Below are 26010 nucleotides of genomic sequence, written 5' to 3' on the forward strand. Positions count from 1 at the left end.
CTTGGCAGCGCAGCAGTGAAGGGGCTGGAAACGGCGATCAGCTCCGAGGCGAAGGCCAGGAAGGCCTGAGCCCGCCCGGGGCGCCTCGAGCAGCGGGGCCCTCTCACGGGGCCGCACGCAGGGCGGGGGCCACGGTGACCCCCCGGGGGCCAGCGCCGCGGCGGGGGGAGCCGAGGCGCCGAGGGCCGGCCGGCCGGCCAGCCAGCCAGCCAGCCTTCCCCGCCCCGCGGAGGGCGGCCCCTCGCCGGCCTGGGCGGGCTGGCCCGGGCCGCGGGCGCGCAAGATGGCGGCGGAGAGGCTGCGGGCCCGCGTGAGCGCGGCCTTCCAGCTGCGCGGGCTGCTCCTCCGCGCGTGAGTAGCGGAAGGGCGGGCGGGGCGCCCTCGCGGAGGCCGCGCGCCCGCTACACGCGAGCCGCGTCCCCACGTGCAGCGGGGCGACTGCTGCCGGCAGCGGCCCCGGGAGCGTCTCGGCTCCGGCGCTTTTATTCGGGCTTCGGGAGAGCCTCCGTGGCCCGGCCGTTGGAGTGCTGGGCGGCGGCGGCGGCGGGGGGGCGGCTGGAGAGATGCGGGTTTATTTGTTAAATTTATATCCCGCCTTTGTTCTTGCAAAGCCGCTGACGCACGTTCGCCGCCGGACAAGGCCCGGCCCCGCCGTGCAGCTCCCCAGTCCCTGGCCTACTTCGCAGGGTTGTTGTGAGGAGGACATGAGGAGGCGGAGGAGGAGGGCCGTGGAAACCGGCTTGGGTCCCTTGCGAGAGGAAAAAATGGGATGGCAGCTGGACAAAGCAGATGAAAACTGTATGAAGGCCGGAATAAATCGGGAGTCTTTAAAGACAAAGCCCTGCGACTCCCAGTCTGGCTGACCGGGCGATGCTGGAAGTCGCGGGGCTCCTTTCAGGCTGCACATGCAAAATGCTCCAAGATGCTTCAGGTCATCTCAGATTTATGGCAACCGTGGGGAAGAAACGCCGCCCAGGCGCTGCTCAGGCCCCTGAACTTACTTTTTATTATTATTATTATTAATATTATTATTATTATAACATTTCTATGCCGCCCCTTGCCGAAGCCTCGGGGCAGCTTACAACACAATAAGATACATTGAAATACAATAGAACATAATAAAGTACCATTAAATACAGAAATACAAAAAATACACTGAGTTACAAACATAATAATATAAAATTAAAATTATCAGTATAAAATAAGTAAATAAATAATATAGGAGGAGAAAAAAAAGGAAGAAGTGGAAGTGGCTTCCTTACGGCCTGGATCCGCCTGCCTTCTGGTTCCCCTGGCATGATGGTCTTCTCCAGGGGTCTGGTCTTCTCATGATGTGCCCAGAATACCTCAGCTTCAGTTTTGCTTCTAGGCCCTTTGTTGTTATCCCTCTGGAAAAAGACCTATGGGGTTCAGTCAGATCTGCGCTCAGATACTTGTGTACAATGGGATTTCAGTCAGTCCTGTACACATCCGTGACTAAATACTGCTGAACCTGGTGGGGCTTCTGAGTTGAGGGCGTGATGGATCCCTTTTCCAGCAGTGCAATGGCTAAGCATGCTTTCTCAGACATCGATCGCTCTAAATTCATTGTGTTCAGGATTGTTAACTTTTATTATAACTATAATAAAATTCACTATTGCTATCTTATGGCTAATTTGTAGGTGGTTTTGATGAGGCAATGCAATCCTATTTATGTATCTATTACATAGATATTCCATCTATTTTCCTCTTGCAAGGAAACCAAGGCTCACATAGTTCTGTTCAGAGAACTTTGGCTACAGGGGGTATAGAAATGTAATAGATAAGCATTTCCTGAAGCACTTCCTGGCAGTTAGGACCCCGAGGTGTGGAATGGGCTTCCACGAGAGGTGGTTGAGGCCCCATCGGTGCGGGTGTTCAAGGATAGGCTGGACGTCCACATGGTGGGCATGTCGTGAGCAGAGCCGGCTGGAGCCGGGGGTCAGACTAGATGGCCCCAGAGGCCCCTTCTGAGTCGCTCTGTTTCTGTGTTTCTATAATAGTTCTTTCCACGTTATCCTTATACCAACCTTATGAGGTAAACCAGACTGTGAGTCAGTGGCTCCATTCACACAATCATTGCAGCTGGAACAAGCCACCATGGCTTATTGCAGCTGTCACATGTGCTGGGCACATTCTGGTTAGCGTTCCCCAATTACTCACACTGGAGCAGCTTACAGTGTTATCTGGGCAACATGGCTTGTTTGGATGAGCAGCAACCAAACCCTATGGTGGTTTGTTTTACTCACTGTGATTGTGTGAAATGTGCCCATAACTGTTTCAGAGCCATTCAGTGATCTAGACCCAGTAGGGTCTGGAACCCAGATCTCCCTAGTCCTCTAACCAATGTCCCACCCTGGCATATCCTCTGCACATGTAGTTAAGACACAAGTTCCATGTGTGTCTTTATAAAATTGTGCTGCATGGCAGAGATAGAACTTGGGCTGATGCAAATCAGGGGGCTCTTACCTGTGAGAGTATGTTCAAGACAATCTGACTGGATTACATGTCTTTATCCATCCTGCCATACCAGGCCAGACTGGTAAGAGAGTGGACACTTCTGTCTTTGACACACCCTTTGACCCCGAAGGAACTCGCTGGCCTGTGGGCTGCATGTCACCCTCCGGGGCCATTTGGGTGTCCTCTGTGTTCATTTCCTGCTGCCACCTCTGGAGCCAGGCTCTGGCCAGCCCATCAGAACAGCTGTTTGGCAAGAAAGCAAGAGCCAGATGCTGCAAGGAAGAAAGGGTGGGCAGAAGGGACCCCTCCTGTGCCCCCTTTCCCTGGGAAAGTCCTGTGGGGTGAGATTAAAGGGAGGCAAAATGATCAGCAGCAGCAGCACCATGATGTGGGGGACATCTATATTGCTACTCCCTCACAGTGATCTGCTGTGGGATTCAGGGTGTGCACGTATGTGTGTGCAAGCACAAGCGCCTTCCCTGGCTCTCTCTACCCAAGGAAAGTTGCTTCGGAAGTAACATAATTGTAAATGCAAGATGTGGCGGCGCATGACACGAGATGGCTTGCCGTGACTCTCCAGAATTCTGGGAGCTTCCCCAGTCACCTGGCTGGCAGTGGCTGAAAATGGTGCTGGACTCAGTGACTCAGCATGTGCCCTTCTTATGTTCAGAGTTCTGGCCATGTGCCAGCATCCCAGGAGTGGGCATGAAAATCCTTCAAGGACGTGATCTGAATTAAAAGGTGTTGCTAATCTTTTTCTTCTTGTTTCTTTATTCAGTGAGTCTACTAAGTATTTGGTAGAAGTCCTTCAAAAAGTTAATGAAGTGGAACTGGAAGATATGCTAGAAAATATAATTGATGCTATTGAAAAACAGCCTTGTAAGTAGATCTTGGATTAGTTTAGATGGTTTGAGAACTTTTTATTTTTTGGTGGGAATTCTTGTGTAATTGTGGTGTTCATGATAACAGGTATGTTCATGCTGTTATGGATCGCATTGTATGCATAACGGACATCCATGCAAGATTAGTATATTTTTTGCCGGAGAGACTTCTTTTCCCATAGGGCTGCCATTCTGCCTTGGTTATTTGAAAGTGGAATGATACACTGGATTCGCAGTATATTTGTTAGAAATAGCTATCATACAAAATCTCTTTCACTGTTTCCTTGCAGCTGGATCAGCTCTCTTGTTTGTTCATATTTCTTTTAAATGCAGGCACTACCCAAAAGCACGTTTAAAGGAGGTTGGGCATACGATCAAACCACATACGCTCACCTTGACAGGGGTCGGTCCTGTTGTGATGCTGGTTAGCCTCTGATTTTGGAGGCTTAGGACATCCCATGCAGAGGGAGTAGCGGGCGGGACGGTATTTTCTTCCTCCCACCCATCATCCTGCTGCATTTTTGCTTAATAAGCTTTTTCACTCAGCCAGCTGGAAGGTCTTAGAGGAGAAGAAAGGGGGCTGGAACGGCTTTAGGAAACTCCCCAGTCACTCACCCTTCCTTTGAAACATTTCCTCTTACCCTTCTTTGAGGTTGTGTTCCTGGCCTTGGGGAGCAGCTGGTGCAGTTCTTTCTGTCCTAACTGCTATGGGGAGGAGGAAGTGGATTTTGGATGTCCAGTTCTGAGGTTGGGGCACCGTCTCCAGCCTTGGATCTGGGATTCTGAAAATTCCTGTGGGCCCTCAAGTGCTGCCTAGGGCTTATAGGATCACTCCCTAAAAATAAGGGCTAATAGTCGCAACCCATTACCTCTACAAGGACCCCCAAAGCGTCTGTGATCCCTGGGAGATTATAATTCTACCGTGATCTCTTTTGAAGTGATTCAATGTGCTTTGTAAAGTGCTTTTTGTTCTCTGTAATTGCATGAGCTACCATTTTAATTTTCTGTATTGTTCTTTTCAGTGTCATGTAATATGATTGAAAAGTCCATGGTGGAGACAGCCGTGCTGGAGTGCGGCCAGACCTTAGATGAAACCAGGTTTGTTTGCATGAATTCATTTAGAGACATAAACCGAGCACCAGGAGATTTTCTGCAATCTAATTCAGTTAATTGCTCTGTTTTCTGTCCTCCCTGTTGATGCTTCAGATCTAAAACTCATTAACATTCAATCTTTCTTTAGATGTCTCGGAGGGTGGGTGGTTGTAAACTTGTGCTGACGTTAAAATGGCACATTTAGAAGGCGGTGTGCTCTATACCACAGAGTTTTAACGATTAGTGCTCAGAAAGCAAGTTTCAAAGCATTATTTGTGAACAGCACTGCATAACTAAATGTTAACCTCCTCTTTCTCTCTTACCATGTGAGTTCAAGCCAGGATTTCTGGCTTATTAAACCACAATATGAATAAGCTGCCGGCTCATTCCTTCCTTTGCATGAGCTAGTAAACAAACCTGAAAGGGGAAAGATTTTGTGGCATCCGAACTCAGAATTAAGGCTATTGCATCCAGACAATCCAGGATTTGAAAGGCAACAGCAATCCTGGTTTAAAACAGATGTGTGAGCAATAACTGCAGTCCAGGTTTGGATGTCATGTTACATTTTCCCACCTGTTTTTTTTTTTTTTAATCCACTTGCTCAGAGGGAGGAATGTCATGGCCATTCTGTTTTCTTCCTTTACAAGTAATCTAGATTGGGAAGGAGAGACCACCTGATTCGGTGAGAGGTGTTCCCTTTTCTGCACACGACGGGCTCGGGAGGCACGCTGACTCAAGCTGCCCAGGATTTCCCTCTGCTGTGTGTGTGCTGCAGGGAGGGGCAGCGAAGGCAGGCCCACGAGCCCCACCTCTGTTGTGCTCCCGGTGGTCTGGCGCATCACCCCCGATGCGTTGGCGCTGCTCTTCCGCAGCAGAGGTCCTGCTCTGCGTGTCCAGGCCTCCTAAATCAGTGGGGCTCTAAATCAGCCTACCCACTTCGAGCAGGTTTCGTTGCAGGCTCAGCCTAATGCTCGGAGGGTGGCTCAGCCACCGGGGATGCAGCGGAGCCTGCCCCACCGTGAAGCAGAGGGGGATCCGCGAGGTCTGCACACGCAAAGAAGCTGCAAGACGGTGAATGAACACTAGCACTGATTCAGAGGGCTAAGCCGCAGAATTCGGCAAAGGCAGGGCTTCTCAGACACACATGCAGAACCCTTCAGCACATGTATTTATTTAATTCATTGGAGAGCCGCTCACTAGCATCGCACTCTCTGGGCAGCCGTTACAATAAGAAATGCCAGTAAAATAATGTTAGATAAAAGCAGTGTGGTTTAAAATTTCATAACAACGTAGGAGGAGGAGGACATAAAAGAGCCGTCCTGGATCAGGCGTGGGTCCTTCTTGTCCAGCCTTCTGTTTACACAGGAAGCAAGACCTGAGGGTGACAGTCCCCATCGCTGCTGGGGAGAATCTAGAGTGGCACGGTGGGGAAGGCTGAGCATATCAGCACTCCCTTCTTTTATTAACATTTAAGGTTAATACATGTTAGGTTAAAAATAAGGTTGTGTTCATGGGTAACAGTGGAGCTTTTATTAACATTGAGTTGGAACCGGAGGTGAACACTTCACATGTGAGCAAAATGGGTCACAGCAGTTCAGCTTCCTGATGTGCCAGAGGGACTGTGTCAGTTACCAGACAATCTCACATAGTCCTTTCACCAAGATTGATTAAAAATGATTTCCTTGTAAAGGCAAAGCAGAGTCTTACAGTGATACGTGGGAACTGTATTGTAGCGCATTATGTTGTTCTGCACAGTTTTAATAGTTGTGATTTTAATTGTCAGCCATAGAGCTTTACCTATTGGGCGGTTTAAAAATGTCATAAGTATTTTCCAACTGTGTTTATGCATTTGTTTTTTCTATAGGGAACATAGTTTCAACATTATTGGAGCATTCGATATTCCGAGATACATTTACAATTCTGAAAGAAAGAAATTTCTACCGTAAGTTCTTTCTATGTAATTTTTGAAGAATTTGTATCTCTTCTCATTTCACCTTTTGGAATAATCTTCTCTAACCCTTCAGCTCATCTTGGTTTTGACTTTGAAAAGATGTAGTGGAAGGGAATGGCATAAGCTGCTTTGGGTTCCTTGAAAGCAGAAGGAACGTGGGCTATAAATGTAATAATAATAGCACAAAGTTGCCTAGTTCTTTCATTCATCAGATTATCAGAGGCAGTTCTCATACTTTCCTTCAGGATTCAGTTTATACCCATCTCTAATTTTCTTGCAGTCTCTCGATGACCAGTTACCCTGCACCCAGTCTATTTGGCTCTGCCAGGGATAAAGCAGAATTGTTTCGTGAACGTTACATCATCCTACAGCAGGTGGGAAAAGGAGACGATTGAGCTCATCTCATGCTTAACTAGAACCAAACATCTGCTTTGCTATGAGAAAGATTTGTAGGAAAGCTATGATCACTGTTTCAGTTTTATTTGCTTACAATATTCCTAGGCAACAATTTGAAATGCTTACTAGAGGGAAGCCCCCTTGAGCATGGTAGAATTCCCTTCCCTGTAAGCTTAAAGAATTCCCCTACTATCAGAGAGGAAGCTGGGCTAGTCTATAGTTTTACAGCAAAAAAAAAAAAAAAAAAAAAGTATCATCTAGCACCTTAAAGATGAACTGATGTAGCATGGCCTACGTTTTTATGGGATGGAGTCCATCTGACCTGTGGGGTAAGAATTACAGAAAGACACCTATTGGGTCAGCCTGTGGATTCACATGGTCGGGGTCCTGTTCCGTTCACTTCATTCCAGGCTGGCCGCAGCAGGGCATGGAACCAATTGCTAGCTCCTTCTGCCCTCCACCCCCCCATGCCCACCCCCAGTGACTGGTATTCAGACATACAGTACTGCTGAACATGGCTGTCCCATTGATGGCAATAGTGAAAAGCTTAGCATAGGCATTCCTACTCTTCCTGCACGAATGTGTTCTGTGGGCTTTCAAATTCATGGAAACCACATCCATAGATTAATTATATGTTGAATGAGCAATTGCAGTTTGCTACCAAATATTAGCTTTGTAGCATCTTCTTTTACCACAATTTGCGCATTTTCGAAAGGTTTGTCGAGGCCCAAAATGTCTCCCTGTGTGTGGAGTCTGATGAGGTTCTTACCACAGTCCTTGTACATGAGGTCCATGGCAGCAGTTGATGGAGAACTGGAGGGTGGGTACTGCATGAAGCATTTTTTCTTAGCCGCACCTTCTGTAATTTTCTTTTTAATTGTCTTACGTTAACCACCTTGCAGAGAATCCATAGGCATGAATTGTTCACGCCACCAGCTCTTGGTACACACCCAGAGGAAAGCCGAAGTAAATTCCAGGTACGATAGCATGTTAATGTTGCATGGCCTTCAAGGGGATGGACGCTGGATGGGCGCAATTACCCCCCCCGTCAGGTGCCCTCCAGATGCATTGGCCCTTGCTGGCTGGGAATGCTGGGATTTGTGCTCCAGCACATCTGGGGGACATCAGGTGGGGGGCCAGTGCTCGAACGTGGCAGGGTGACCCTCCCGTGTTCCTTCGTCAGCTGCTGGATTGCGGTTGATCTTCCCTACTGAGATTTTTCCTTGCGTTTCTCGGACAGCAGCTTGTCCTTTGCCTGAGAAGACTTAGAAGCAGTTTATGATACTGCATTAAGGTCTGTTTTAAAGGACAAAAATCATCTCTGGGGTGTGGCTAATATGCCTGATCACAGATGACGCTGCCTCCTTCTTGGCTTGGCACACGCAGGCCTTAACTTGCTGTCTCTGGTTCTAGCTCAAAACGATAGAAACGCTCTTGGGCAGTTCTGCCAGAGTCGGTGAAGTGATCGTGCTTGGGATGATTACTCAGCTGAAGGAGGTGAGCTGTGCTGCGTTGGTTGGCCCTTGGCCGTGCTGCTTGAGGTTCGACAGGGGTGCAAGTTACTTGGGTGGGTGTGATGGCGGCGGGGAGAGGGAAGGGTCTTTGACAGGACATTCAGCTAGTCTGGGTGCCGGCACAAGCAGGTGTGAAGTTCCACAGTGATAAGGCCTCACGGGGAACACTGAAACTGGACAGCCTGGTCTTACTTATTTTTATCTTTGCTTTAAGGGAAAGTTTTTCTTGGAAGATCCTACGGGAGTTGTCCAGCTGGATCTTAGCAAAGCAATATCCTTCAGATTTGTCTTCTGTAAGAAGAGGGATTTATCAGGGAGAGAAACACATCCTTCCTTGTATTTCCTTCCTTGATTTTCAACTTGGTTGCATCTAGTCTTGTTGCCTATTAATAGATAAACTATCGTAGAGGTTTTACTTTAATCCTTTTTTGCTTTCTTTTAGTTTCACCCAGCGAGTGAGAAGTTTACCTTTTCCCCACACAATCCATTTCCTCTCTGATGTGTTTTAGGGAGCAAGCCTGTAGCCTGGGATCTGTTCATTGTGTGTTGCACAGTATTGTTCCAGCGTTCCCTCTGCTTCTGACGGTTGGTGGGTGTTTGGTTGCCAGTTTGCTGGGGGGAAAACCAAAGCGGTTGGCAGAGGGAATGGAATGGAGTATCCTGGAAGAGGGCCTGGCTGACTGCCTGGAACAGGTGCGCTTTCCCATTGCAAGATTTTGTTGCAGATCGTACTTTGCATATAATAACACCTTTAAAAAGTAACACACAATTCTGATAGTCAGTCAAACTGCAGGGGCAACATAAGTAAGACCTGGAAGCGGGTCTTCCACAGCAAGCGTGTCCCACCTGCATTTTGCCCATCCGACTGACCGTCGGCTTGTTCAGAGTGTATCCACAGCCTTCTGGAGAGCTGCCGAGAAACAGATTTATTTGCCTTGTGTTCCTGCATTGCTACTTCACTGACAGCAAGAACTATCATTTGTATATCTCACAGGAGTTGTTCCATGCATCATTAACCCTTTGTGAGAGAGGGGTGTAGCTGAGTCGTAGCGTGCATCCTTTGAGGAAGGCCTCAGCATCCTCTGAGCAGGGAAAGAGCCCATGGGGAAGAGTTTGCCGTGCAGGTGTGAGTCAGAAGGTTCGTTGTCTGACACCATATAAGGCACCTCTTCTTTCCATAGGTTCTGCATCAAGAGGAAGTTGCCTTATATGGTGTCAGGCCAGTGGCCCATCTTTCCCAGCACTGCCGACGCTGACTCAAGCCCAGCCTGAATGTGCAGGGGCTGAGCAGGGCTGTGCCGCACAGGGCCTTCTGGAGGGCGCTCCTTCATAGGGTGGCCATAAGTCGGGGGCGACTGGACAGCTCCTTACAACAGCGGCAGCAGCTCTGCAGGGTTTCAGCCCTATGTGGAGATGCTGCGGATTGCGCTTGGGCGTTCCGCATGCAGAACGTGTGCTCTGCCACTGACCTGTGGCTCAGCTGTGTGTAGAGGGGATTTCAGAAGAAGATGCAAATAATGCGGAAGAATAAGGCAATAAGGTGCATTCAGAGCCTGTTCATGCATTCACTACGACAGAAGCGCTTGACATTTGCGGAAAGGATTGTTCGTTTTACTGTTCCACAGTCTCCAGTCTCCATATAGTCAAAAATAATAGTAGTAATAGGTGCTATAAAAAAACCAAAAAGCCTGTTTTAAAAAATGAGCCATTCAGGAAAGCATTCTTGGAAATCCCAGCGACTGTAGTTTATGAAGCTGGCCTGTTTCTCTAAACCATGGTTAAGTTAACTACAGCATTGAAAGCACGAGTCGCAGCTTCTAATCTCTTCTTTGTAGTTATTCCCAGGGGATTGGGAAGAGCCTGCTCTGAGGCCAGTGCATGTGCTTAACTAGTCCATTGTGTATTCATACTTTGGTTGTTGAACCATGAGGTTACTGTGCTTTCCAGTTAGGTCCCTGGAAGTCCGATTGGGTGGGGTTACTTCTAGGACAGCTCTGGTTAAGACCTGTTTTCTCGCCCACCCCACACCTGCATCGTGGAACGAGATGCTGCAAAGCCTGAAGGTCCGTCCCACTGCTAGATCATCTGCCTTGATACTAATGGTTGTTTCTGTAGTGCTGCCAAATTGAAAGGGACATCATCCTTAACGGCTTTCTACCAGTTCCACAGTGGCTTATATACAGAGTCATGTTTTGTTTTAACAGAAGGTAAGCTGGAAAACGTTCTTCCTAAGGCCGTCTCCTTTTAGTCGGGTCAGATGTGTCTTCCACCAAATTCCAGGCTGCTTGGTCCATAAGTCAGCTAGCTGATACTGCGACTGGCCCCTGTTCCTGGGAAATGGATGAGGACGGGCCGTGGAACCGCCTGCACCTGCTGGCCCTGCCTGTGTGTTGGTCCAAAGCTGTGGCCAGTGTCCTCTTAGCTAGAAGCCATGCACAGTTTATGCCGCAACAAAATGTAGGTGACATCGACAGCGTGGATGCTTGTACAGCTTGCACATGAGTAGACTCTGTTGGTAAGCTTTGGGCCAGCATGTCGCTGTCTCTGCCCACATGTTCATAATGTGGAAACGTTGCATGACCAGGGCCGTTGTAAATTTTAATGCTTCAGGGCCCTGATGGTAGATGTGGCTGGGAAATGCTGGGAGTTCTGGGCCTCTTCTGATTAAACTTGCACAAGATCGCATGTTCAAAGCGCTTTTTAAAACAGTTTGATCTGTGCAAACAAAAGGACATTTGCATTGTAACCGTTTTTCCTATATGCAAAGGATAACTGAGAATAATTACCTTTTGCTCGTCTGAGTTCTGTGTAACGAACACATCAACAGGAATGGATTCAAAAGCCACAAGCCCCCTAACGTATCGCATTTTATTCGTGGCGAATGTGGCAGTTGTCTGGCATTCCCAGAATGAGTGATGTGGCAAAACAAAGATGTCAGGCTGTTGTTGTGGGGAAGCTCACACAGCAAGAATCGCCAGCGCGGCTCGTGAACCGGAACTGGTGGCGCAGAGCTTGTGCTGCATGCTGCGATGCCTCCATCGCCCCTCCCCTTAGAGCTCCTGGTGTGTCAACCAAATGGGCTTGGGGGGTCCCTTGATTTGGTTTGGCATGGGGGGCTGCAGGGGGGCAGGGGGGAATGTCTCCATTCCTCTTCTGCTGGACATTAGCTTCGAGCCAACAGATTAGGACGGCAACTGTTGGTGAAATTTTACCAAGGGGCTTTCACATGAGGGTTTTAGTGTGGCACTGCTGTGCGTCAGTTGCACGTTTTTTACGGGGCGCCCATGTGATGTGGTCATCCCGTGTTTTCACAACGGTTCTTTCCCCTTTTCAGGTAATACAGAAAGTCAGGTCTCATTCAGGAAATGGAAGAGGGGTGTGAACCCCACAAGTTTCGATGCTTCTGGTGCTACTTTCCTGTTGCTTATTAAAGGACAGGGTTTGGACATGGGCAGTCATGTGTCCAAAGAGAGCCGTTCGGCACTCATCCATCATAGCCTTTTTTAAAATGCTCCTTTAATATTACGAATAGATTTTCTGGTTTCAGTTTATTTCAAATTAAGAGTGATGTAGTACTCTAGCACCATAATGCCATAATATTTTTGCATTATGCAAAATCCTATTTTTTCAGCAAGTAATCCCTTCTGTCTTTGAGTTGCTATCATTTTGGGGGTGACACAGAAGGATTTTTTATTTTTTGGAAAGTTCACATCGTAGCAGGGTGGAGAACACAGTGCATTGCTTTCTTTCAGCGAAAACAAAATCTGGAAAGGCTTTGTAAAAGCCTTTACATAATTAAAATACTGAGTAATGAATGCAAAGCAGAGTAAGAAAAGGACTTTTTCGGCTTGGTCAGTGATGGTGTCAATTTTGTTTCCTAGGGTGGTATGAAGATGAAGTATTTCATGTCAGTGCTTTTGGATTTCCCCCTACAGAACCTTCTGCTACAACTAGGTATGACATACTCTCTTTCCGAACATCAAGGGGGAGAGTCCATGGGTATGTAATGGACACAACCGCCTAGGTTAGTGGTTCCGTTGTCATACTGCTCTAGAAATTTTTCCTGATGTTTAGCTGGGATCTGGCCTCCTGTAACGTGTAGCCTGTTACTCCGTGTTCTGCACTCGGGGGCGAGCGAGAAACGGTCCTGGCCTTTCAAGTACTTGAAGAGCGCTCCCATGTCAGTGCCTTGGCTCGCCAAGCCGTTTTCTGATTCACACCAAGGAGTCAGTTGAGGAGATCCAGGTGTACCACCTTTCGTTTATTCGCACTATTTCGTGCTGTTTGCTGCCCTAAGACAAAGGCCTAGCCATGGCAGCCTGTGCAGCCCTGCACGCCACCCTGCTGCAGCCCACCCTGCCCTCGGGATTCCGCCAGGGAGCAAAGGATAGGCTTCCTCCAAGCCCCGCCTCTTGGAGGAACCACCTGGGAAGGCAACCTTCTGCCACCCCTGCTCTGGGATGGGGATTAGCAGAGGGGAGTCCTCTGTCCCTCTGAGCCAGCGATGGAGTGCCAGCTGTTGGCTCTGGGCAGGCCTTCTTGGCACCTGCTCCTCAGCTGCGAAGCCTCCTGCGGAGGGAGGGGGCCCTTGCCCTCTCTCTGCTGTCCTGCCGGCTGGTCAAGACCTCTTTCTTAAAATGGGGCTTGGGTGGGTCTGCTGGGCTGGATATTGTTTTTCCTCTGTTACTGTATTTGCAATTGCATTGGTTTCATTTGTCAGGTTTCACTTGTGACGGTAAACCTTTCAGTGCCATTTTTCTGGATCGTACAAGAAAGGGTACAAAGCCAATCCAATAAATGAGCAAACGAACTGGGGAGAGCACCGGGAATGCCGGGCAGCTTGCATTTTGTTCCTTTTTATTGCTTTTATTTCTTTTTAAATTGACTGGCTGCTAAGGAACCCAGCAGGACTCTTGAAGCGGCAAACAGCAAGATGCAGGACCAATTTCACTTTTCCCTTCCTCTGCCAGGGAGAGCGGCCACTCATCCCTCCATGGGCAAGCCCCAGCACCTGCCCCGCATCCTTACGCCAGTCTCGAGATGGCAGCAGGTGCTCTGGGATTTGTCCATGCCGGGCGGGCGGGGGGAGCCCTGTTCTCTGTTGCCTTCCAGCAGGAAGGAAGAGGAGCAAAAGGAGGAAAGGAGGGGTGAGCTCCCAGCACCCTGAATTCACCTGGGGGCATGGTGGGAGCCGTCTGGCTCCACCGTGTGCCTCGAGCAGGTCTGCACGCCTGCCCTGAGATCCCATGCAGAGCCTCCACCGCCTCCACACACACGGAGCAGTCATTGCATGGGTGCATAAAAACAGCAAGTCTACTCCTCCTCCCAGCAGAGAGAAGAATACTTTAAAAAAAACCTTTGTCTGGAACATTTAAAAATGATCCCAGTAATGCAAATTCCAGAGGAATGGCTGTATGTTTCCTGTATTGCAGATTGGAAGGGGCTGTGGTCGGAAGAGCGCGGCTCGTAACGGTCCTGCAGCACGCTGGGTGGCCAGCCCTGCAGTGCCGTCCACAGCCTGAGATCCCTGTTGCAGGTTGCAATTTGGGCTTCTCTTCCCCGACAGCAAGTTTTGCTTATGGAGCAGCCGTAGTGTTGTGTCGTTCCCTGTTATGCCCTTCTTGCTGGTGGGAGGGCTTCACTTTCAGTAGCTATCAGGAACCCTGCAGTGTGGTCCATTTGTAAAATTTCACGCCATGGGTCCGGCTGAGGCTGGTTCAGAGTCCCAGTCTAATATTCCTAAGCCTTTCAGGTTGCAGCAAAAGTTGCTTTTCGGAAATTGTTCTTGAGGACCTTCTCAGGCTAAATCAAGGACTCTATTTATTGTACCTTCATTTGTTCAGATAGTTCTGTCTCGTTCTTCTTATGCCTGAGTGCTACTCAAAGTAGCATTCAGAAGCTTGATACCGGGTGGCACTTTTAAAGGTTGTATCTCTTCATTATATTTCTATCCTGCCTTTTTTCCTTCCAAGGAACTCTTATAGGTATGTGAGGAATGTCATGTGGAGGAGGGCCATGAGCTGTTCTTCCCTGCAGTGGAGGGCAGGATGCGTTCCAGTGGGGCAAAGCTCAAGGAACCAGGCTTCAGCTTGGATGTCAGGAAGCACTTCCTGAGGGTTAGGACCCCTAGGATATGGGATGGACTTCCAAGCGACATGGTTGAGGCCCCATCGGTGGGAGTGTTCAAGGACAGGCTGGACATGCACATGGCGGGCATGTCGTGAGCGGAGCTGGCTGGAGCCGGGGGTCAGACTAGATGGCCCGGGAGGCCCCTTCTGGCTCGCTTTTTTGATGTGTTTCTATGTTTCTAAGGTGGCTTACATAATTTTCCTCATCCACTGAACTGAATCCGCACAACAACCCAGTGAGGTAGGTTGGGCTGAGAATCTGTGATTGGCCCAAAGTCATCCAGTGGGCTCCATGGCTGAGTGAGGACTAGGACTTAGATCACCTCAGTCCCAGGCCTGCACTGTTAACCCCTGCACCACACTGGCTGTTAACACCAATTTGTTGCGCACTATCTAGTGAACTTTGGCTATTGGGTAGTACAGAGATGTAAAGTAAACAAAGGACATTTGTTTTTTGAAATCCCTCAGCTACAGGTCTGGGTAACCCAGACCCACCAGGAATATGCCGCAACATTTTGTTGGGTTTGTTTGTTAACATCTCAGGATGGCTTACAACAGTAAAATCAAAATCCAATAAAAACAATGCTACAATATAATGGCCAAAAATCAAATCAAAAGTGACTGTTAAAACCCTAAAATGCTAATTTTTAAAATAACGCTTGAATGAAAGGGTTTTGACCTGGTGCCGAAAAGAATACAGGCTCAGCGCCAGGTGAACCTCTCTGGGGAGTGCATTCCACAATCTTGGGAGAACGGGTTGGGAGAAGCAGATGCTTTCAAAAGTATAATTTGTGTGCTGCATAGAGTTTGCATTCCAAAAGCAGGTGCTAGGTGCCGGAATGTAGTTTTTATCTTTTAAAACCCACGTTGAGATGAATTTTGCATTATGTATCATGAAGAAGGAACATCTGAATTTCAGAACCTTTATGCTAATGGACGACATTAGAAAGGGTCCAGCAGAGGGCAACAAAAATGATCCAGCGTTTGGAAACACTGCCCTAAGAGGAGAGACTGAGAGAACTGGGCATGTTCGGCCTTGAGAAGACGAGGGGGACATGATATCCCTCTGTAAGGACCTCAAGGGCTGTCACAAAGAGGAAGGCCAAGGTCCCTTCTTGCTGATGCCAGAGTGCAGGACACGGAGTAATCAAGTCAAGCTGGGACAACCCAGATTCAGGCTGGACATCAGGAAGAGCTTCCTCACTGTCAGAGCAACATGGCAGTGGGACCAGCTGCCTGGAGAGGTGGGAGGCTCTCCCAGTCTGGAGACATCCAAGGGGAAACTGGGCAGCCACCTGAGTGGGGTGGTGCAAATTGGTGTTCTGCATCAGCAGGGCGTGGGACGCGATGGCCTTCCTGGCCCCTTGCAATTCTGCTATTCTGTGATTCCATGGCTTGGCGAGTGTGTTAGAGTGACAGTGGCAAATGAAAGGGCCTGCTCCAAGTGGCTGTATTTGAACCCATAGTCCTTGCATAAGATAAATAGCAAATCAAGGGGATAATTTGGACAAAGAACGATCTGAAATGTATTTTATGCTGTAGGGCGTACTATGGAAACATCAACTTCTTCGGAGGGCCTTCTTCAACCTCTGTGAAAACATCTGCCAAACTTAAACAGCTGGAGCAGGAAAATGAGGATGCCATGTTTGTGTTCCTCTCAGACGTTTGGCTGGACCAGGCAGAAGTGCTGGACAAGCTTCGCATTATGTTCTCAGGTAGTTCCGTTCCTCTGTGCTGGAGCCCTGCAAGGAAACACTGAAATGTTGGGGGTTGCACAGTTTTCTTTAAGAGGCGACTCAAGAGTAAATAGAACGTAAAATTGGTTGGTGGTCGGATCAAGTCAGATCAAAGGGATCTTTGTTTCTTTGCTTGGGGCTTGATGAATGCCTGCAACTGGCTGTTATAAGGCCTGGCAGACGCTCGGACCTCACCAACCCGCCGCTCTTCCCTTCCTGGTGCTTGTGCTGCAAGTCTGCATCACGCCTGACCTCCATATCTGGGCTAAGGGCAGGGCTGGGAAACATGGCGGCGCCCCCATCGTTGTGGAAGTGCAGTGGCGCTGGGCAGCAACCCCTTCCTCCCCGGCCCAGCTCTGAACATGGAGCCGAGGAGAGGCAGGCTGCGCCTGTTTTGGCCCTGTAGGGCCGAGGCACTCCAAGCCTCACGCGGGAGTTGCGGGATCTCCTTCATAGCTGTCCTGCGTTGCGGAGAACCGCGTAGCTGCGGGAGCGGCAGCTTCCTCTTGCCAGAGGACGATGGAAGATTCGCTGCAGTGGGCAGATGTGGGGGCTCCGGGATGGTTCCACAAGACATCAGGCCAGCTGGCACAGAGGATGCCGGCGTTCGGAGTCCGACACGTGTGGAGGCTGCCTGCTTGTCGGAGTCTGGATTGGACCACTCTGTGGGATGAGATGAGGCTTGGGAACTGTGATGGCTCCACGGCAGAGGCAGCATTCCTCCAAAAACGGGTCACCTGGGGACGCAGACCGGGAGGGCCGTTGCTTTCACGCCCTGCTTCTAGGTCCTCTACAGGTGTTTGGTTGGTGATTTCATTGGACTCAGCAGGGGCTGGGTTGTGCCGGTCATCCTAGCTGGCTGCTCTGTTCCGTGTAAATGAGGAAAGGGCATTTTGGGTGAACTAGGGTTTATGCTTAGAATGTTTCATTCATTGCCGTTTCCTACGAGTGCTCATTTGCTTCCGTCATTTTAGTGCTATCCTGTTTTGGCTTTTTTCAGCTGCACATCTGCTCGGTGCCAGTTGCGCATACCAATCTGGTGCAGGAGGGGAGTAGAGAAAATGCAGGGCAGCCTAGTTGGTGAGGGGTCAGGGATTTGGTTTCAGCACATCTTTCGTGTGATCTGAACAGGAATAATGGCCCTTGTTTCTCCATCTAGGGTACTCCTCCATGCCTCCAACCTGCTTTTTCTTCTGTGGGAACTTTTCTTCAGCTCCATACGGGAAAAATCAGGTTCAGTCGCTGAAAGGTACTTGGAATGAGCCACATTGCTATATTTATGAATTAGCAGATAAGTCACACTTCTCTGTAGAGGCAATAATACTTTGAGAGCTGGTGTAGAGAGGGGTCCCTCTTCTTGGACGTTATACTCTGCCCAGATAGATTCATCTGATTCAGAAGAGGAGGTGGAAGGGCAAAAGTGGGCAGAATATGTGGCAGCTTCAGGGTGACCTAGCGGAGTTTTTCAGGCAGAGTGCCAGGATCTGCCTGTTCTGGAAAGGGCAGAAGGTTTTTTGGGGTGGGAGCGGGAGCAGATGTGGGAAGAGCTCCTTGACCAAGTCAGGGAGTGGCAGGTAAAGCGAGCAGACCAGTTCTGAAGTCTCCGGCATTCCTGCTGCCCAGCCCTCAAGCAGCAAGAGCTACCCCGAGGGTGGAGTCAGAATCTGTTTGTAAAGGGAGGGAAAGCTTCTTCAACTCTTGACATGGGTGGATGCTTCTCCCACATCTCAAGGAGTAGGCTGCTCTGATTTATACTGTTCTGTAACGTGTTGATTTTTTAGTAACAGAACAGTGCTTCTAAAGTTGTGCCCGAGTCTGCTGGAGGGGGAAAGAGGGAGGGCCAGACCTGTTCGTGGCATCTAGTCCGAAAAGAGTTTGGCTGCGACTGGAGCTAATTTTATTCAGCACTAACAGCCGACCTTTGCACCGGGGCAGAATGTGTGATTCGTCAAAGTGAGAGCAGTAGACAGATCCACAGGAAACCGTTTATTGTTGTGCCTCTAGGTTCCTTGAAAGCCCTTGCAGACATAATATGTGAATATCCCAGTATCCATGAACGGTATGTGGTATGTTAGCATTTCTTTCGTGAAACTGCTTAACGGAACAGCTGTACTGCATGTTTGGCAGTTAGAAAGCGTCCCCCCGGAGGAACATTAATCCCACTTAGAAAAACCTTTCTGTCAACCCACACCGAGCATGTGCGAGGCAAAACGCCCGTGCTCCTTGTTTCTGTCCCGCTGCATGAACAGGGTGCATGCGTCAGCTGGAACTGGCCCAGCCGCCACCCGACAGTCCTGCCCCTGCTTGTCCGACTGAGTCTGCCCTCTACCCCGCTTTATCGTGGATGAGCCCTTGCAGGAGAGAGACCTGGCCAGGATATCATCCAGGCCTTAGGCTGTTGGCCCCACTCCTGAAACCCGGTGGCATTTGAGTAATGCTGGCGTTTGCTTTGCTGGAGCTTCCATTTTGCCCATGAATTATACTAAATGCAGCATGTGCGTTCTGTTCTTTACAGCAGTCGATTCGTATTTGTTCCTGGCTCTGAAGACCCTGGCCCAGGCTCCATTTTGCCAAGGTATATTTTCGACATGAGCATTACAGCCCGATTGTTTCTGAAAATGTGCTACCACAAGGACGCGCAAAGGCTTTTCTGACACACATCATTTCCCTTTATTTTAGGCCACCTCTTACCAAAAACATTACAGCAGAATTCAGAAAGCAGGTGCCGTTTTCTGTTTTCACCACCAATCCTTGCAGGTAAATGTCCCAATGTAATGGGGAAAATACCAGCATACTATGATTTCTGAGATCCGTAAATGTATAGTGCCCTAAGGAGGCTAAGGGGGAGGTGGCTGGGGGGGGGCGCTTTTCTGTGATGGCACCCCAATTGTGGAACATCCTGTGACTGGAGATTTGTCGGGCGCCCACTTTGCTGAGCTTTAGACGCCTGACAAAAACTTTTCTTTTTTTGACACACCTATGGCACAACTTAAGCCATCTATATTGATGGCACCAGGTTTAATTTATTAATTTGATTAATTTACCGTTTTGTCTGACTGTATACATTATGTTTCATCTTGTTTATTTATTGTAATATTTTAACTGCATTCTTTAATATTATCATTGCCTTTTTTATTGTAGTGGCTGTCCAGAGAGCTAACGGGTAGCTTTTACACAAATTTAATAAATACTGTATTTGGGTTAGACTGATATGCTGAAAATGTGGTACCAGTTTGCCTACATTTCTGTTTTGCTTAATGGCTCCTCATGGATGTTTGAATCAATCTGGAGAAATAACTTTGTGCACATTGTTTCCAGGGTCCAATACTGCACGCAGGAAATAATCATCTTCCGAGAAGACTTGGTAAACAAGATGTGCCGGAACTGTGTCCGTTTTCCTTGCAGCGGCTTGGATATTCCTAACCATGTAAGGCAAAAAGAAAAAACCGCATGCAACATTTGGGGTGAAGCTTTGAGGATTATGTGCTTTTTATTATTTTAACATGTTCTTTTTGCAATTGATTTAGAAGTAGAGTCCTGCCTTTTTTAGTATAGAGAGGCTATCCTAATTAAATTTTTATCTTCTTGAGGTTCTGTTTTGATCCATTAATATACAGAAAAAGGGAGCAAATATGAAAGTGTTTCACTCAGGGAGGGAGAAAGTCACAAAAAGGATTAAGAGATACCGAGATGTCCAACATTTTTCTCTACATGTAGGGGCATGTGCATTCAGATGACTAACTGGATTCCCAGTGGAGGATGGTTCATGTGAGGGGGGTCTCCCATATAAGAGATTCTGCATTCACCGTGCACTGGTGATGTCTGTTTTTTTGCAAAGACCTGCTAATCAGTTTCGTTCAGATACCATAATTCCATGGGAATCTCAGCTACAGTGCCTGAAGTTTACCACAGGTCTGTTTAGGACTGTAGGAATTCAGCTCAGTGTCCCCAGGTGTAGAATTTGGAACAAAGCAATCAGAGCTGTTTCAAACGTGCTAATTAACAACAAATGAGGAAAATATAATTAGGATTTAATCTTGCATTCAGTCTTCCTGGGAGTAGGTTCTATTTAATTCACTATTACTTACCTCAGAGTAGACATGTGGAAAGTTTTGCCTTTCGTTTTCCTTGGTAGGGAAACCAGAGTAATCGCACGTTCCTGTATTTTGCCTTGCAGTTTGTGAAGACCATCCTGTCCCAAGGCCACCTGACTCCTTTGCCCCTCAGTGTCAGCCCTGTCTATTGGGCCTATGACTACACCTTGAGAACCTACCCTCTGCCAGATCTGATTGTCTTCGCCGACAAATACGACCCATTCACTGTGACCAACACCGACTGTCTGTGCATAAATCCTGTAAGTTAGGTCTTACCTTTTCCCGTAAAACATGATGAAGATCTGTGCCACACAGCGATATTTGCATGTGTACACAGTGTATATAGAAATGATAGCTCACTTTGTTTAAACTGTTATTACTTGTGTATGGAGTGTACGTCATTTGTGCTCCTTCCCTTCAAGATTCTGAGGAAATTGTGCATATTTACATTTAGGGTTTTTTTACATAAGAAAACTCAATGTTAATTGTGAAAGGCAATTATCCTTTTTCTTGAAATTGGCTTTTTACAATGCTTTTTAAAATCCTATATTCATCTGAAAGTAATACACTTTTGTTTATTTGGATATAGATATTCTATTTCCATAGCAATGCCCGTTTTAACATCTGCACACACTGTTTTGGTGTGGTATTTGTACATTGCACTCGCTCCAGTCCATTTTCTGCTTAAATTTTTGAACAGGTGTATACAATATGCATGCTGCAGAAGTACTAATGAAGAACACATTTCCTCCTGAAGTATAAAATTTATGCAAATATGGGATCTAAAAATTGTGCCCTGGAATCATACAAAGTTTTGTTTTGCACTTGACTTTCTTGAACAGTGGCTTCCTTTTTTTGAAACGGGGAAAATTGTGGTAATGAGGTGGTAGGTGAAAATTCTGCTGCTTGCAGAGAAAAAAATAGTATTCTGTGCCGCATGCTGAATCACTTGAGTGCACCTAAAATAGCTGTTCAGATACCAGCCAAAGTACAAGAGATCTTCACACTGGGGAGCAAGAGCGGTGTAGTTTCTGCAAGAACAGCTGCCAGATTCGCAGATACCATCTGCACCTTCTCTAGTGCAGAAGCATGTCTTGCATTGCCATTTTGGAGGAGGATCTCTCCGTCAGAGCTTGCACCGTATTTCTGGGGCAAACGCAGGTGTGCAAAACCCGTCCACAACAGGACAATAGAGACAACTGCACAAGTGTAAACATGGAAACAGAAGCAGCAACATGTACACCTGGCAGTTGTCTTTGCAGTAGGGTTTGCTGCTGCTAATTACTATTAAATGGGGAAATTGGTTTTTGAGCTTACAGGGCTTGAGCAATGTTAATTCTGCACCCCTGTACAACTTAACTGGAACCATTTTGTTCTTGGAGACAGGGCTGACAGGCGATGTGTAATATATAACTAATGCTTAAACATTGGACAATCACACACTGGGGATTACATGAGCAGAGCCAGCTGGAGCCAGGGGTCAGACTAGATGGCCTGGGAGGCCCCTTCTGACTTGTTTTCTTCCTATGGTGTGTGTGTGAGATGAATGAAGGACAGCTACTGAAAGAAAATGGTGTTGGTTAAACACTGAAATTCTTTTGTAAACACTTTTATTCCCTCATACTAGGGATCTTTTCCAAGGAGTGGCTTTTCATTCAAAGTATTTTACCCTTCTAACAAAACAGTGGAGGACAGGTAAGCTCTGCCAATCCCTCTCTTTGTGTTTCTGGGCTTTAGAAATGCCGGGTAATAGGCTGCCATTGCCTAATTAATCTTTAAACTTTTTGTGGGGAGAAAGGGAAAAGTATGATGGGTGCTCTGCTTGGGATAAAAACCTGAAGCACCACAGGAGGAACGGAGGGCAGACTGTTTGGGTGTGTGTCAGGTAAGGGAAGCAAGACCTCGTTGCACTGTTTCCACTTCTGATTTGTCCACCAGCCTCAACAGCACCTGTAAGTTAACTGCAGGCTTCCCAGGCCTCGATCTGCTGCTTTTAGTGTCAGGCTGGCGAAGGGGAAAGAGCAATGATCGTGTACTAAAAGAACATGCCAACCTGGCTTGTGAGACTGAGACCTGGTCCGAGGAAGAAGGTGCAGATCTCCTGTGAATGTGTCCACAAGGGGATTAAGTTCAGCGCCAGGCGTGACTTGAGCAGCAGGGAAAGTGTGTTTTGAGTGCTTGTACCTGGTGCTGGGGAAATGTGGCAAGAGCCGTAGACGCTGGCCAAGCTCGTAGAGGTCTTACCTGTGGTGCTGATGACCCACGGATGATGGTCCTGGGGTGCTCTAACATCCAGAGGGGATCATAAGCTGGAGCATCAAGCTCTATAACTTCTGCAAGGGTGGAGGATTGAGTACGATGACCCATCCTGGAAGGCTGATGAATTCAGATTTTCAGACAATGTGGGAGAGTTTCCAGCATTTTGGGCCTTAGTTTTCTCGAAATGGAAGGAGATCCTGAATGCTGATATAATCCCTCCCCAACATGGTCAACCAAATTGTAGAACGGTTTTGACTGCTTGATATTTTGAGAAGGGCAATGAAATGCTGGGGTCTGCGGCTAGAATACAGATGGTGGAAGGCCTGCTCAGAGCACAAGCACAAGGAAGAAATTTTTGTTGTGCTTTGTGGTGGCGTTGAGGTACCACTCTTTAAGGTGGTTAGCAGTCTTCTTTGCAGAGGCTTAGGAGAACATGTTAGACCATTTCCTTGCCTTTCATTGGTTATTGGTACATTTCTGGGACCAATTCAAAGCAGTGTTCTTGATCTATGAAGCCTTAAATGGGTTGGTACTAAGATACTTGAAGGACTGCCTGAATCCATATAAACCTGTCTGGGTATTCAGATCTGGCTCAGAAAACCTGCTCATCGGACTGTCTGTTAAGATCTCTTCGGTTGGTGGGCCAAGAAGAGAGACATTTTCAGTAGTGGTCTCCAAGAAATGAAATTCTCTGACCACTGTGGTGTGGTTAGTCTCAAATCTACAATGTCTAAGATGCCTTTAAAGCTAGTTTGGCGGGTTGCTTTTTCTTGAATCTATTTCCCCCTACTGCTGCATTCCCTAGTCCTACATGACTGTAGTATTTAACTGGCCACTGGCCTGTATTTTTAAATACTTGTTTTCTGTTAAATGATTTTCAAACCTTTGCCAGTTATGCAAAAAAAAGAGGGGGGAGGGGGGCTACAATTCCCAAAGGCCTGTCATTCTTGGCCAGCTATATGTTTTTTCTGCCTAAACTTGCATAGGATTGCTCCTTCAGTTAAGAGGCAGGAATTCACTAGCGTATATTTGTAACTTTCAGTTCAACTGATGTCTTTTAAAAGCTTTCCTTTAAACCTAAGCTAGTAAACTTCAGGTGACCCTCCTCACTTTGAAAAAAGCCAAGCTGAATATTAACAGAATTAAATCTGCAAAAGCTTTAAAGCTTGCTGATGTGAGGCAGTCTCCTTAGGCTCGTGTGAAGTGTAAATGGTTCCTTTTGTGTGGTATTAAACAGAACTTAATCCTCAGTGCATGGGACAAAGCGTCCCAAATTGGTGTGAAGGGGGTCCTTTGTGCCCATATCTAGCATCTTGATCGTGAATATTCACATAACTTTAATCAAATGTGAGAGTTTAATTCTGCGTAACCATAGAAACAGATATTTCAATGTGATAAACTCTTTGAAGTCTCTAGAGCTATTCAGTAATTTCTCAAAAAGTAAACATTCAGTCATTAAGCTCTAAGGAGGTAGTAAGCTGCCAAAATACCAATGCAGTTATTGTAACTTAAAACTGGTTTTACTATTTTCAGCAAACTCCAAGGTTTTTGAGTCTCAATGAAGAACAGAAAATCAAATATTTGGGCTGCAACACTCCAGAAGCACAACTTCTAGGACTGTGGATTTTTTTATAGCCAATGTTGAACTTCTTGTATATAGATTTTCTAATAAAGGACTAAATTAAGGATGTGGCATCCTTTCATTAAGTCTCATAAGCGTAGAGATTGAAACAGAGATTATGCAACACCCCATATACTTATTTTTCCACTACAGAATTATATTCACACAAAAGTGGTAACAACTAGCAGCTTGCTCTGTCTTGGTAAATACAACGCCCCTGCCCGATTCTAGTATACCTGTTCTGCTAATTCAAGGAGACCATTTCAGAAGAAGTGCCTTGAACAGCTTCCGGCTGGATCTCCAAGGCCGCAGACATGATCTGTGATGAAGAGATGTAACGTGTCTGCATAGAAGAAGGAGGGACAGATGGCTGACACCTGTCCCTACTTCTGGTTTTGCTCCCAGCCAGAAGGTGCCAGGGAGTCTTGTCAGTCGCCCCTCGGGCCTGACGGTGCTGTTGTTTAATGCCAGGTCGGCCAATAACAAATCTGCCCTCATCCATGACTTGATTGTGGATGAGGGGGCCGACCTGGCCTGTATAACGGAGACCTGGGCGGGAGAGGGGGGGGATGTTGCCCTCTCTCAATTGTGCCCGCCCGGGTATATGGTCCAGCACTGTTCACGGCCGGAGGGGAGGGGAGGGGGGGTCGCTTTGGTTTACCGGGCTTCCATCACTCTCACGGGACTTCCTGTCCCTTCGAGACCAGGGCTGGAGTGTCTCTACTTGGTGTTGGGCGACCGAGACAGATTGGGGATTCTGTTGGTGTACTGTGCACCCTTCTGCCCAACAGTCTCCCTGCCTGAGCTGACGGAAACGGTCTCGGACCTGGTGTTGAGGACCCCCAGGATGCTGGTCCTGGGGGACTTCAATATCCATGCCGAGGCTAGTTTGACCGGGGCGGCTCAGGACTTCATGGCTTCCATGACGGCCATGGGGCTGTCTCAACATGTCACCGGCCCGACCCATGAACGTGGACACACTCTGGACCTGGTTTTCTCGACGGGGCAGGAAGAGGGTGGTCTGAGGGTGAGGAATTTATGCTTGACTCCCCTGTCATGGTCAGATCACTTCCTAGTGAGGTTTGTGCTCGAGAGCGACATCTCCCTCTGCAAGGGTGCAGACCCGATTGTGTGGGTCCGCCCCCGGAGCCGGATGGATCCAGAAGGATTCCTGAAGGCTCTGGGGGAGTTTCCGGCTGACAAGACGGGTGCTCCTGTCGAGGCTCTGGTTGAACTGTGGAATGGGGAGATGACCAGGGCTGTAGACACGATCGCTCCTAAGCGTCCTCTCCCATCGGGCAGAGCCCGCTCTTCCCCTTGGTACACTCCAGAATTGAGGGCAATGAAGCAGGTTGGGAGACGGCTAGAGCGTAGGTGGAGGAAATCACGTGATGAATCTGACCGAACACACTTAAGAGCCCACTATCGGGCCTATGCTGTGGCGGTGAGGGCGGCGAAAAAGAGACACTTCTCCGCTTCCATTGCCTCCTCACAATGCCGTCCGGCGGAGCTCTTTCGAGTGGTGCAAGGCCTGGTTCACCCAGGGCCAAAGGAAGAGCTGATTCCACCCTCAAAGGCCCGCTGTGACGACTTTGCCGAGCATTTTAGGGAGAAAATCGCTCAGATTCGTCACGAGCTGGATTCCACTATTGATTCAGAGGTTTTAAGGGAGACACCAACGCTACCGTCTGGTCCAGAATTATTGGATGAATTTCAGTTATTGCGGCCCGATGATGTGGACAAGGTGCTTGGACGAGTACGTCCTACCACTTGCCTTCTGGACCCTTGCCCGTCTTGGTTAATAAAGGATTCCAAGCACGGGATTGGAACCTGGATCTTGGAAGTGGTTAACGCTTCTCT

At 48.0% G+C, this 26010-nt stretch overlaps 1 protein-coding gene across 1 annotated transcript; it reads left to right on the forward strand.

Annotated features, from left to right (window-relative positions):
* Window positions 1-261: 261 nt before the first annotated feature.
* Window positions 262-24215, forward strand: POLE2 (DNA polymerase epsilon 2, accessory subunit). The gene is made up of 19 exons (XM_044436554.1): window positions 262-351; window positions 3257-3357; window positions 4382-4457; window positions 6316-6393; window positions 6683-6776; window positions 7701-7775; window positions 8212-8295; window positions 8527-8583; window positions 10471-10519; window positions 12194-12266; window positions 15983-16155; window positions 17336-17425; window positions 18181-18235; window positions 18692-18751; window positions 18856-18933; window positions 19495-19603; window positions 20354-20530; window positions 21898-21965; window positions 24063-24215. Exons 1-19 carry the CDS (start codon window positions 284-286, stop codon window positions 24079-24081), a joined length of 1584 nt encoding a protein of 527 aa, XP_044292489.1. The 5' UTR covers window positions 262-283; the 3' UTR covers window positions 24082-24215.
* The last annotated feature ends 1795 nt before the right edge of the window (window positions 24216-26010 follow it).

The sequence above is a fragment of the Varanus komodoensis genome, unplaced genomic scaffold (genome assembly GCF_004798865.1).
Source record: "Varanus komodoensis strain SLA01 unplaced genomic scaffold, ASM479886v1 scaffold3, whole genome shotgun sequence".
Classification (NCBI taxonomy): Eukaryota; Metazoa; Chordata; class Lepidosauria; order Squamata; family Varanidae; genus Varanus; species Varanus komodoensis.

Bases quoted from the DNA above. Each gene is read 5' to 3' on its own strand.
- POLE2 (XM_044436554.1), top strand. From the start codon at position 284: ATGGCGGCGGAGAGGCTGCGGGCCCGCGTGAGCGCGGCCTTCCAGCTG. The intron at 7,776-8,211 runs GTACGATAGCAT...CTCTGGTTCTAG, and splicing joins AAAGCCGAAGTAAATTCCAG to CTCAAAACGATAGAAACGCT. The intron at 20,531-21,897 runs GTAAGTTAGGTC...CCCTCATACTAG, and splicing joins ACTGTCTGTGCATAAATCCT to GGATCTTTTCCAAGGAGTGG.